General features: G+C 43.2%; 1 protein-coding gene across 8 annotated transcripts in view; it reads right to left on the reverse strand.

The window, feature by feature from the left end:
* PDZD2 (PDZ domain containing 2) overlaps positions 1–13,804 on the reverse strand; it is a 311,190-nt gene that overhangs the window by 34,581 nt on the left and 262,805 nt on the right. For all 8 annotated transcript variants that reach the window (XM_016138284.2, XM_016138283.2, XM_016138290.2 and 5 more), the window contains 4 exons: positions 10,211–10,322; positions 4,650–4,792; positions 1,558–1,677; positions 643–757 (listed from right to left, as the gene is read on the reverse strand). In XM_016138284.2, coding sequence (XP_015993770.2) covers positions 643–757; positions 1,558–1,677; positions 4,650–4,792; positions 10,211–10,322 — 490 coding nt within the window. The remainder of the gene's footprint in view (positions 1–642; positions 758–1,557; positions 1,678–4,649; positions 4,793–10,210; positions 10,323–13,804) is intronic.

A 13,804-nucleotide genomic window follows, 5' to 3' on the forward strand; every position in this document is an offset into this window, starting at 1 on the left:
CGAAAATTGCAGATGGTAGATCCTAAATGTCACACACACACACCCAAGTCATTATGTGTGGCGATGGAGGTGTTAGCTAACCTTACTGTGGCAACCATTTTACAATGTATTAGTGTATCGACTCATGTTGTACACCTTAAACGTACACAATGTTATATATCAATCATATCTCAGTAAAGGTGGAGGAAAAAAAGCACTTGTGTTTTTGCATGTCAAAATGGTCGCTGTTACAGAGAACGCAAGGGACGTTTATGTGCTCCAGCCCTGAGGCGAGAATGGACCACAAAATCTCAGGAATTTTTAAGGCAAAGAACAAGATCAAGGACCTAGGGGACAAGATAGACATGTAAAAACCCGAATAAAAATACCGACATGACATCTAATTTAATCCTCACAACAACTCTTCAAGGTAGGTATTAACACCTCAAATTTACAGCGGAGGGTAGTGAAGCTCGGGTTACATCAATTGTTCAAGGTCATAATGTGGTAAGTGTTGGAGTCAGTCCAGGTCTACTGGACCCCCAAGTCTACAGCCTGAGCTGCGATATCATTCATTTCACGTCCTGCAAAGGAGCAGATTCCCATGCAACCAAAGCTTGCCACCATGGAGGACAACTGAGGAAAGAAGAGACTTTTTCCTACCTTCTTTAAGTCTTCCATCCTCTGCAGCTGATCCATTTGGGAAAATGGTCTTGACAAAAATCCCCATCTGTCCTCGGATGCAGTCTCGACCACCAGCAATGCTAAAACCAAGGCCCTACACCCAAAGCAGGGGTCCAGGTTGTCATTTCGGTATTTAACTGAGGGCACCCTTCCCATTGCAGTATTTAACTGAGCTGTCCTCCCCAACCAGGTCAGAGTTGAGGTAACTAGCCGTAAATTCAAGTTGCGTTCCCTTCTCCACTTCTCTACTCAGATCTATTTGCATTGAGCTAGCTATGCATGATATTAAAGACAGAAAGTTTTAGTGGAAACATAAAAATGCCAGTATTTGACAATCTTTGATTTCCAATAATGGCAATTTTACCTGGATCAATTAATAGCTCATGAGAGTCATTTCACACTATTTAGGTGCCACATATATTTTATTTTGTTTCGGTTTTTCCATTTTGTGTAATATCAAAATGGATATCATAGAATGGGTTTGTATAATATCAAGTTATATGTATTATTGGTTTCTGATAACGGCAACAACATGAAATTCATTTCAAAAGATAACTAGGAACATTCCCCAAAACCACAGGGTTTGCTTTTCTCTCAATAGTTGTAAAGGTTGGGGTGTTCGCTCCACCTGGAATTGTGCCCTAGCTGCCAGGTATTGGAGGCTTCTAACATCACACGGGCAAACAGGGTATGACCCTGTCACTCGGGGGGTCCACAGGAAGGAATGCCCGGGAATCCACTCAAATCCACACGAAGGCCACTCAATCTATTCCTTTTTAAGCATCTTACTTTTTATTTCATATAAAACCAACAATAAGAAAAAGTAACCATTTAGGAAGTATATGCTAACACTCACCTAGAGGGCAAAACTTTGGCAGGCAGAAAAGAGCTCACCTTGCCTTTTTCTTTGTACAGCCCGATGATGGAGATGACTGACGGCCGAATGAGTCTCCACGGAGACTCCACCTGCGTGGTGCTTAGGGAGCGGGTGGACTTCTTCACAACGTGGTATTCCTACAAGTCAGCACACGGCAAGTCAGACAGAGCCTTGTTTATCCTTCTGTGGCCGCTGGCATAAAAATATATTGATTTTGCAAACTTCATTGTCTTTTGGGTGAGACAGCCATTTCTCTCTGGTCCATTTCTGAACCAATGGCTTAAGAAAGTTTATTATAAATAACACTGGAGGAATAGCCCCTCCAGCAACAGACTGCCATACCCTCGTCCTGCCCGTGGAGAAGAGCTTGGAGGCTGCAAACACCCGGTGTTTCTTTCCTTGACCGTACCCCATGGATCCTGCTTCTTGCTTTCTGGGATGGAGTCAGGAACCAGAAACCCAAGGCCTCAGGGAGGTAAGATGACCAGCCTGGGGTCAGGTTCTCCTTCAGAAGTCACCAGCTGCCCCCACCCCAAGTTCACAATCATGGTTAGAAGTATCTCACTATTTTAAGCTTAACTTATTCATCCAAAAACTTAGTAAGCCCTTGCTTCTTATAAAACCCAAGCTGCAAACCCGGATAACTGTTATTCCATATAAAACATCCCATGGAGAAACTGTAGTGGCTTTGGTTCTAATCTCACATTTGGACAATAAAATATTTTCCCATAAGCCACACTTTCTCTTTCCAGCATGTAGCAATGTAAACCTCGATCTCTTTTTCCTGTCCATCATCCACAACATACACGTGTGTAAGCTGGGTGCGCTATTTATAACGTAAACAAGAGATGAGTCTATTGCTAAAGCACTTTTAGTCTAGCCCCTTGCTGTTCTTCTTAGAGTAACACAATTTCTTAAATGATGGATATTTTGGCATAAGCAAAAAAAAAAAAGAAAAAAAATCATCTCATGTTTAATATGAGAAAAGAGACATCAGAAATAGTTTTTATCCTTAGAGCATTCTATGCATTCAAAGGAAGAAACGAGATGTCTGCTGATGATATTTCTGTATTCCTGGCAGCTTAGAACAATTACAGTAGGCGGTTTTACAAAATATGTGCCAGCTATGTGGGCCTCCCAGACTCAGATTCAATTAAAAAAAAAAAAATGATGTTGGCTTGGCAAAGTTACTGAATTTTGACTGATATCACCATGGGAACAGCCAGATGTGGCCCATGGCTTTTCAGCCCTTGAATCCAGAGGTTCATGTGTGGACGCGTAAGGGAGTTCTTCCTTTGATCCCTGATCTCCAGCAGCATCTCATCCCATCTTCTCTGGGAACCGGGGGGGGGGGGGGGACCAGAGGCCTGCCTGCTCTACTGTTCTTGCGAAGAGTTTGGGGGTCCCCCGGAGCTTTCTAGACCCGTGTTGTGCAATGGGGCAGCCACTAGCCACCTGTGGCTGTCGATATTTAAAATAAGACAAATTAAAAGTACAGTGCTCAGTCTCACTAGCCACTTTTCACACGCTCGGTAAGCACACGCGGTGGCCACGCTGGCAGTACAGATATAAAACATTCCCATCTCTGCAGAAAGCTTTATTGGCTAGCTCCATTCTAGACAATACTTTTTAGTGGATGAAGACAAAACGAGCAAAAAGAAAGGCGAATGCTGGGAGAGAAAGAAAAGGGCAGAAAATAAGGAGAGAAGAAAAGAGAAAGGATAATTTGAAGAGAAAATAAGAGTCTTTTCCCTAAATCTTCACTAGTCTGTTTCCTGGTTCCCAGAAGCTGGCAGCAGATATTTCTAGGCTATAAACATGGTCGGGTTTCCTCAGAAGGTCAGTGAGGACATCGCCACCTCAGTGTCAGATGTCCTTGGCCGTGATGGCAGGAAACCCTCTCTCACCTTCTACACTGAAACGGCCCGACAGTGTGGCTCCCCTACAACTCCAATGGATCCTTCCCAGCAGGCCACAGATGTGTCTCCGGGGATTTTCACTAGGTCCCACCCAAGGTTCCTACTCTATTTTCTCTCAGTGCCCCAACTCAAGTTGCGTTTGGGTGGATTCAACATGCAACAGCCTGCTGAGCAACTGCCCCTGAAATGAGGACACTTTTCATTCTGCTGGTCAGATAAAACTTTCTTCACAGTGATTGGGACTTATCGTTTGAGTGAAACACCTCGCCTCTGAGATTCAGTTGTCCTATCTGTAAAATGATGATAACACATTAAAAGTAAGGGCCTGACCCAGGTGTCCTGCCCAGGTCCTCTAGAGCTTTATAATGTGTGAGTCTCCGAGCATCTACAGGTGTCATTACTGCCACACCCTCCTCTCCTCCATCTCTGCTTCGTCATAGGTCTGGGCAAGATGCCAGTGGTTCCTCTTGAGCCCTCCAGCTGATGGTGCTTGGACTCAAAGAACACTCCACAAGCTCCCCAGAGAGAGACTGAGCCTGCCTCCGACTTGAGATGTCTGCCCAGTTTTGACTGGATTGAGGATAATATACTTGAGGAGCCTGTTTAGTGTTATGGAGCCCTGAGCGTTTATGGGGACAGGCCTTAGAATATTAAGATCACCACCTACTTCGCCTCTTTCTGCAGCCCCCTCTGCCCCTGGCTATTTGAGTTACTATTGTGTAACAGGCAGAACCCTGGGCACAGCATAGGTACATACACACCCCTTCCCTCTCTCACACACTCAGCATCCACCTGACACCTGACACGCCCACTCAACAAGTGACATTGGTTCACCATAGATAGAGTGTTGCGACTGTCTCCTGGCAGCTGAAAGCAGTTCTTGGTTCCAAAAAACACAGTAAGAAGAGAACCGAGAGCCCAAGATCCAACAAGGGATTATTTTTCTCTATTGTTTTGAAATATTAGGCTGACTTCCTTCTAACCTCTCTGGATAGACCTTACTCTCTGTACTACAATCTGGTCCCAAATGCTCTTGGCCCACCTAGACGGGCAGTTCTTCAGAACATGGACGCTTGTGCTGGACTTTGAAAGAGTAAAAGTAAGACCCGGGGTGGAAACATGCTCTTCCGCCCCTGACGGGTCGACTGTGACTGCAGGAGGACGTAAGAGGCGCCGTGGGACTGGACTACCTGTGCTGTGCTTGAGTCCAGCAGCTGGGGAAGAGAGTGCTTCCGGCCATCTCGGGAGACCTCCAACATCCTGGCCCGGGGGTCCCCGTTTCGCACCATCAGCTCATTATATTCTTCAACAGACTCTAGACGGTGTACACCCCCTTGAAAAAAACATGGGGCAAAAAAAGACATGGCTTGACATGGGGCAAAGAAGTCTTAAGAGCATACAAAGGCGTAAACCTGTTGCATTTATACACATTTACGGTTTTCAGAAGACCTGGTGTCCAGTTCTTTGAAAGCACTGAGCTCACTGCCTTCTACCATCAAGCTCTGCATAAGCTTGGGTGTGTGCTGTAGACATGAACGCCAGATTACGAAGAAAGTGCCAGTATTTTAAGGGACCAGACTACGTAATAAGGGCAATGTATATGTTTCATCCAAGTAAGATGTAGCCTCTGGCAGCTTATTGGCAAGGCAATGAACCGTAATGAGGATGCTCTCGGCGGATGGTTTTCTAGTGATGCAAGTAATATCACTAGATACTACTGCGGTTGCTATGGTTCCTCTGGTGGGGCAGATGCTATTTTTTTTTTTCATGTATGGTAATAACTTTTGAAAGAATCTTTTTTATCAAAGTATAACAACTTACAGAAATGTGCAGAAATCATTAATGTACAGTTTCATGAAATTTCACAAAGTGAAAGTACAAATAACACCCGGACCAAAAGAACAACCCAAAGCCCCTAACTCACCTAAGGGTAAATACTATCCTGACTTCTAACATCATGGATTACTTTTGTCTATTTTCAAACTTTACATAAATGAACACGTACAATACATACTTTTTAAATATTTGGTTCCTCATTCCTTGCTTTGTTTGTGAAATACCACATGGTATTGCATGCCAACAGTTTGTTGATCCCGTTTCTAGATGCTACTTCGTTGTATAAACATATCATGATTTACTTACCCATTCTACTGCTGACAGACATTTGGTTTGTTTCCAGTTTCAGATCTAGAACAAGGGTCAGCAAACTCTTCTTGTCAAGGTCAAGACAGTCCATGTTTTAGGCTTTATGTGCCACACGTAGTCTGTGTTCCGTATTCTTTAAAAAATGTTTTTACAACCCACTAAGAATGTAGAAAGCATTTCTGGCGCGTGGGTCCTACAAATACAGCAATAGGTGGTAGTTTGCTGACTCCTGGTCTACGATATGCTGTCACTGAACATTCTGGTACATGTCACATCTGTCAGATGCAGATCCGGGAGTGATGTTGCTCGGGCACAGGTCTACAGGCACCTTTACCAACACTGTACCACCAGCAGGCATGAGTCTTAGTTTTTCCACACCTGCGTCACATTTAACAGTGTCAGTCTTTTTACTTTTATCCACTCTGATGGACACAGAATGGCATTTCATCGTGGTTTTCAGTGGACATTTCCCTGATGACTAGTGAGATTGATCTTCTTTTAAAAATTCACTGGGTTTTTCTTCTGTAAAGTTGCAAAGTGCCTGCTCGAGTCTTTTGCTCATTCTTTAATTGGGTTTCTGTCTTTTTGTGGTTGATTTACAGATTTTAATTTGTTGTTAGTATATTTTGGATATTTGGACAGATCATGGGATCTATGTATTACATATGTATTACATATATCTTCTCCGTGTCTCTAACTTGCCTTTCCACTCTCTTAACGGTATTTTTTGATGAGCAAAAGTTCACAATTTTAATATAGTATAATATACAGATTTTTCCCTTTATGATTAGTATTTTGTTTCCTGTTTAAGAAATTTATATAGCAACAATTTTTAAAGACACCGTTATCAGTACTTCCTTTATATTATATGCTGTTTTAAAATAAGATAATTTAAGGAAATTTAATCTTAAATGATAGTGATAGTCATATTACAATGTTTACATTACATACTATCTATCTATCTAACTAGCTAGCTAGCTATACACGCATACAGATCCTTTGGAATATCAATTTTCCTAGATCATGTAATGTTTCATGTGATGACATAAAATTTCAATTTGCCTAAAAATTTCTAAGTTTTTCATAAAACGAAATGATTCTGTACTCTTTTAAAAATAATATATTGACATTTTTATAGTGATGAAGAGTTAAAATAGGGATGATACGGTCATATTGAAATGAACATCACGAAAGGTCTAGTTTTTCAAAAACTAAATATTAACTTTATGATACAGGTTTTCAAAAACCTGAAATTCCTTTGCAGTCAAAGAAAAATTTCCATTTAAAAAGATCACAAGCTTAAGGCATTAACAGGGATAAATCAAAAATAGCAAAATTAAAAGGGAACCCTACTGGCAAAAAAAGAAGGCACGAAGTAATGAAAACTCAGGTTATAATTTCAGAAAAAATGTTCCATGAAATCGCTTTAGTCATTTTGGAGCCAGACTGGGCAAAAATCATAGCAGAAATGGCTGGAACCTCTTTACAGACCCTCCTTAATAATTCACGACTAGATTAATCTTGGCATGCTTACTCATCTGAAAAAGATTTATTAGAAGAAAATTCCTTTTGAGCTGACAGGGAGGCACTTGCATAAACAGAAGAGAAACCACATACAGCCGTGTGTGTAGATGATATACTGACGTGTGAAAACCAGAGTGGCTCGCTTTAAGAAAATAGGAAATAAATATCCAAGTTCACAGGGCAAATGAAGAACTGATCCCATTACAAGCTTCTGTAGTCAAGTGTCTTTAGACCAAACGTATGTCACAGCACTGAATGCAGATCCCATGCCTTATGCCTCTTTAACTGGTCTCCACGCTGCCTTTCCAGTCTCATCTCCCACTGCCTGGCTATGCGAATTCACTGCTTTCGCCTGCTGATCCTCAAAGGAGAGGATTTGTCCTCCACCTGCACCTTTTCCAAAACTGGGGAGCACGTAAATAACAGTCGACGTTTCACCCGACTTTGCCAGCACCATCGGCTCCCACCCCAAGGGTCTCCCTTCTCCTAATCTCTCTGACGAGCTCTGCTGGACCGAATCGCCGTGACTGCTGGATTGCTGATCTTTCAGTAGCTGGGGAGGACAAACAGTCGTCCAAAACGACTCTGACCAACTTTCCCCGCCACTGTCCCTAAGCACTTCCTGAGCATTTTGTCCCAAGTTTAGACCACTGGTTTCCTCACCTTCTGTTCTACCAAATCCTGCCAAGGAACTGGCCCTCTTTATCGTGCGTCCTCTGAACGCCTCTCGCCTCCCCTGAGGGCCACAACCCGGACACGTCTTGTGCTGCCTTATCATGGCCTGTGAGTTCTTGAGACTCTTTCCCGTCTGAACCCACTGGAGCACCTCCCTTCTTCAGAGGAGAAGAGGCGAGAACGATGAAAATGACGACGCTGAGGTGACGCCAGCGGCAACGAGGCCGGTAGCAGTGGCAGCTGCCACACGGCGAGGGCCCACTGCCGCCGCTCTGCAGGGTGGCAGTGCCACGCGCGCCCTTCGGCAAGCCCCGGCGCTGAGAAGGCACCCACAACGACTTGCAGAATCAACGAACGAAGGCCCAGAGAAGTCAAGTGTCTTGCTCCAGGTCGCACAGCCCGTAGCGGCAGGGCTGGGAAGTGAACACAGCTCCACCTGACCTCATGCACGTGCTTCCTGCGCTCTCCTACCTTTCCTCGTTGCGGCCCTGGATGTCTGGGAAGGGTACGGGAAGGAAGGGTGGCGTCCATTTGTGGTAAACAGTAGCCAGCCCTGGATTTACCACTACTCAGCCGAACGTGCTGCTCATTCTCGAAAGAACAGAGTTGGAGAGTCCTGGGTCTGGAAGATCCTCAGCCATATCCACCCGCCCACATCTATATCTATTAAGCCCCAGACTGGGAACAGGATGCTTTTTGAAGATCCTCAGGAAGTCAGAGGGCGAGTAAGAAGAACTCTGTCTGGGAGGCAGATCGTGTTGCTGGCACTGAATGAGTGACCTTTGGGATCCCCTTAACTTCTTCGGTCTCATCCATAAAATGAGGAATGTGACTGCACTGGTTTCAAAGGTCCGTGATATTTCCCCAGAGTTCTGTGGCCCTCCCCTGGGAACTGTCTATAAGGTGTTGATTAACTCTGCCAAGACAGCTGAGCTAAAGATCTCCTCTAGGCCCCTGTGACTTCTGATTCCAAACACATGCAGGATTTAAATGTAATTCTCTCTGTTGTTCCTCAGGCTGAAAGTGACCTGGTCTTTCTCTCCACAAGAGGACCCTGGACACGACCTCCCTCCTCAGTCTCAGCCTCTGGTCCTCATACGGCTCTAGACACAAACCCACATTCTAACATTCACTCAGTTATATATACTGCCTAATCATTCTGAGTTACAAAGTCATCCATTTTGTTGCTCGGTTTAAAAAAAAAAAAAAAACAACAACCCTGATGTAGTTTATGGTTTTAGACTTTCCACCATACCTGACAATGACCCAGGAGTGGGCCAGGAGGAGCGGGAAGGAGATGCTCTTGGCTGGCGGGCACAGACACCACCTCTGCACTGATTTAGGTGGCAGGAAGAGGAAACTGACATTTTTTGGAGGTTAACATACATGCTTTGTGCAAGCTGCTTTTATGTGAGTTTATTTTTATTACTTTTTAAAATCTGACCTTTCGATGTCAAGATTATTAGTTCCTTTTTTCAGGTGAGAGACTGGAAGTCCAGGGATGGTGAATACCCAGCCCAAGGTCATAAGCTAACTCAAGAGCCGAGGGGTAAACTTGACTCTGTCACGCTTCCAAACTCTGACTTTTCCTGCTATACCAGATGTCCTTCAGGGGGACAGCCGGGGCTGACTTCTCCATCGGGCCACAGACGTAGTGCTGACGGCCACACCACTTTTAGGGGCCCACAAAAATGTTTTAATTTCTTTTAAATTATGACGGAAAAAAAGGACATAATAGTAGTGAATAGCTAATAATGAATCGGCTTGTATCTTTACACCAATGCAGCCATAAAATATAATTCATTTTTTTTTTTTTAAAAAAAGAGCCCATCAAGGCAAAAGTGCTGAGGATCCACGGAAGCCATTTGGTCCCAACACATGCTTCTGCTCTAACACTAACTTTCTCTCCCAGGGCACAGGCCAGCTGCTAGAAGGATGTGCCCAGGAAATGTCAAACCTATTTGTTTCGAAAGCTGTAATCCCATCTCTCCCCACCTCCCCAGCTTAGCTGAAATACAGATTTGATATTAGCTCTTTGCCCCTTGTTCTGGTGGACCAAGGGAAGTATGTTTGCTGAAAACATAGGCCATCGGGGATATCACACAGCGAAAGGGTCACCTGAAGTCCTATGGAAGTAAATGAACCAACAGGAAATTTACATTTCAGCAGAAACAAACAGAGATGTTGACATTTACTTCATGATGACTCAAATAAAAATATTCAAATGGGCAGCTAGGCTGAAAGCAGTTTTATGCCTGGAGCATGCAAGATCTTAAAGAAAAAACAATTTTGAGGTTTTAAGAAAAAAAAGAAAAGGACCTCCTCTTGCTAGTAACTTGGTCTTCCCGCTCTGAAGGCTGGAAGCTCATTTTCGGACAGGTTGCATCAGGCAGAGAGTCCCACTTACCTGAAAGACGACTTTTGAGCTTCATTTTACTGCTGCCCTGTTTGGGGCTTTCCAGGCTTCCTTTGGAATCCTCAGAGCCACACGAATCTTGGGGTTCATCTGCCCGAGGGACCTGAAATGCAGACGGCACAGAGCTGAGGGGAGAGGGCGGCCTGCGGTCCCCTCCCAGAAGTTGTCTCAAGGCTCAAGGAGCAGCCATGTAGGCGTCCCGTGAGGTACACGGAGCAAAGCAGAGCTCTGCGGATCACCTGGAACAGATGTGGCCTCACGCCGGCCAGCTCCTCCTCGCCACACGCCTCGCCGCACAGAGGGAGCGAGGGAGGGTTCAAAGTTTATGGGGCCCCAAGGGGTCTTTTGACTTCTTGAGGAAACTTGTTGGACAGTCAGTCACCCGTGTGGTCACAAAGCCATACCTAGAGCCCAGGTGTCTTGACTTGCGGGATAGTGCTTTTTTTCCTACCGTGCAAGTTGCAACAGATATTAAACCAGAAACTTGAACTTAATCCTAAGGTTCTTAAAATACAGTTAAACTTTGATTTTGTGGCAGCCAAACAGCCACACCCCTTGGGTCAACCAGATGTTCCACACGCTACACTCCAGAGTATTGATTTGAAAACTTCCCAGAATCAAGCATTGTGCAGGCTACATGGAGGTGTCCACATCGAGTCAGCCCCCCACATCTGTTAGTCGTATGTCTACACTAGCTGATCCCAAGAGGTGATGCAGAAAGAATGATCTCAAGGTCCATTGGGTCCTCTGCATGAGAAAAGCCAAATATGCTTAAAAAAAAAAAAAGAAAAAGAAAAAAACTATATTTATAAGAGAGAAGAGACTTATGCACTGAGAGTGTTTATAACAAATTTGGAGGGTAAATTTACATGTACAAAGCTTATGAAATACATCAAACAGTGAGTCTTCCCATTTGGTATATTATTTTTCTTTGAGGTTCTGGAGGAAATAAAGTCATATTAATAAAATAGAAGGAACACAGATATACTTTCCAAAGATATAGAAGATATCCTTTAATATTTAGCAGTCATTGGAAAGTCATGTAATTGTAATGTAAAAAGATCCCTGAATTTTAACAGATAATAAAAGTCACACATTATATATTAAATTCAGTATGTAAAAATGTATAAAGTAAGCAGTAAGAGTAATCTCCCAGGCAACCTCCCCTTCTAAGAGGTAATTGCATATATAATAAACAAGATTTGGAAGACTCCCCCTTTGCCCTCAAGTTCAAGTATCTTTCTGGATGAGAAAAGTGGGAGAGGTCTGAGAAATGAGGAGATGTAGGCAAACTGAGGAAGGGGCTTTGGGAAAACAAATTAATCCTGATATATAAAACTAAGATAAATTTGGTGAATTCCTATTACAATGTCAGAGACTGGCAGGTCTCCAGATTTAAATTATGAAGTAAAGGCAAGAATGGAATCCTGAGGATGATTTTAGAGATTCCCGGGAGAGATGTCTTTCCCAAGCCCAAATTGTGACATTAATTCATATACAGCACAAAGGAACCCTCCTGGAGACATGCCAAGGATCTGGGGCACAGAAATAGACGTGCAAACAGAAGTAACCCAGAGAGAAGCCTCAGGGCCTCTCCTGTCTTTGGTTTAAAAACTTTACGGAAAGAACTTGTCTCCAGACTGTAAACAGCAATTATGGGAGACTGAATTAAGTTCCCGGTTCTTTCTGGTTACACCACCTGACTCAGGCTATGAGCCTACAGAGAAAGGTATTCCTTGGGTTTGTAAGTCATACCGACTCTGGTGCCCACTAAGCAGGTGGCTTATTACATACACAGTGGCCAGGGCTCAGACCATCAGAAAGCCTGTTTGAGAAGCTCATGGAAAGAGATAAAAACCATCCCAGACTACTGTTTCTGGACTTAAGAAGTTTCCTTCTTCCATTCTCCCTTTATTTTTCTAGCATAGCACCATGTTTTCAAATAATCAGAAAATTTAGAGCACTCATAGGAGGAACCCAAAAGGAAAGTGGCCTAAGGTTTCTCAGCTCATTCCAGGCAAGGCTGTGACTTACAGTCAGTCTCCCAATGGCCAGCTTCATGTATTACCAGGAAATTTCCCTCCTTCACCCTAAGATGCCTTTTAATTAAGTTAATACCTTGGATGATCAATACTGTACCATACTGCATAGTCCATTTACCCCTCATTTTTCCCACTTAATTTCCATAGCAAACATGTAAACGAGGTAAATAATATTATCCCCATTTGACGGATGAGGAAATAAAACCAAGTCCCCAAAGTTTAAAAGTGAGACGCTTTTGCGTCATATGCCTGGGATCTTGCATAGGTCACGTGTGAACAAAGTGAGAGTAAGAAATGAGTGGTGTAGAGTTTTACAAGGGCGCGTGGACTGTGTCCAACCTGACGTCCTCACGATGCCAGCACAGGTGCTGCGAACACCTCTCGATTTTCAGAATCTGAGGGAGGTGGATTAGAAGTAAGAGAACCATAACCTTAAGGAACTTTAAAAAAAAAAAAAAAATCCTCAGATGCACCAAAGAATGAAATGAAATTTAGTTTCTCTAATCTATAAAATAGGAATAAGATTTCTTATGCCAAAGACATCTGATGGTAAAGATAGTGTGTTACTTTACTACTGAAAGCTTGTAGCTAAAACCAGTTAAGTGTGGACCTAATGACCTCTCCAAGTGTTGTAAGAAGCTCACTGGTGAGCTCAAGGCAGGAGTGGAATCTTATTCTAGATCCCCCGTGAAGTGTTAGCATAGGGCTCTGAACCGAAATGAAATCACTTCTCTTATTACAGAAAACTGGTCTGTCACAATTGTAACTGGATGAACAGGAAGCAGGTGGCTTAGATACGTTAGTACCAGATTATTTCAGAAAGTAGCAACATACAAAGTATGAGTTGGTTGCAGCAAGTTTCTCCTGTCTTGTAATTGCTGAAATGTTTACACTTGAAGAAAGTCCCTTTGCTGTTTTTGTTTTTTGTTTTCCTTTCCCCTAGATGCACAGAACAAATCAAACTGTTCTGGAAATGATGTCATTTTAGTTGTTCTAAAATGAAATGTGGAAAAGGTTCCCCTGGAAGGCCTTTGGTTCAGAGGAACACTTGATACAATCTATTATTCGCCAGCAAGTTCTGATTCATGTGTTATATAACAATGCCATTCTATTAATGGAATCTAATATAATTTGCCAATTTTCAAGTTGGAGTCTCTCTATTTGCAGTTTCTCACACTTGTAATCTACCAGATTCTCTTAGTGAAGAAGAGTCTCTAGCTTCTGGTTTTATAATGAGGTGGGTAGGCCAAAGTGGTTAAGAATCCAGCTGCCTGGGCACAAATCCTGCTTGCACCATTTATTAGCAATTTAGGCAAGTTAGTTAACCTTTCTGAGTTTCAATATCCTCATCTCAAAAACGGGGCTTGATTTAAGAATTAAATGACATAGGCTTCTGATTAAAGGTGGCAGATTTCTCTCTAGAAACCACCCTGAAATGACAGGGAAGATATTTTTTAAATGAAACACATAATTCTGCAAGGACAAAGACAATGGAAGACAACAGCAACAAAATTCTGGAAACCAGTAAGCAGACAAATGCATG

The sequence above is a fragment of the Rousettus aegyptiacus genome, unplaced genomic scaffold (assembly GCF_014176215.1).
Source record: "Rousettus aegyptiacus isolate mRouAeg1 unplaced genomic scaffold, mRouAeg1.p scaffold_m13_p_8, whole genome shotgun sequence".
In the NCBI taxonomy this organism is placed as follows: Eukaryota; Metazoa; Chordata; class Mammalia; order Chiroptera; family Pteropodidae; genus Rousettus; species Rousettus aegyptiacus.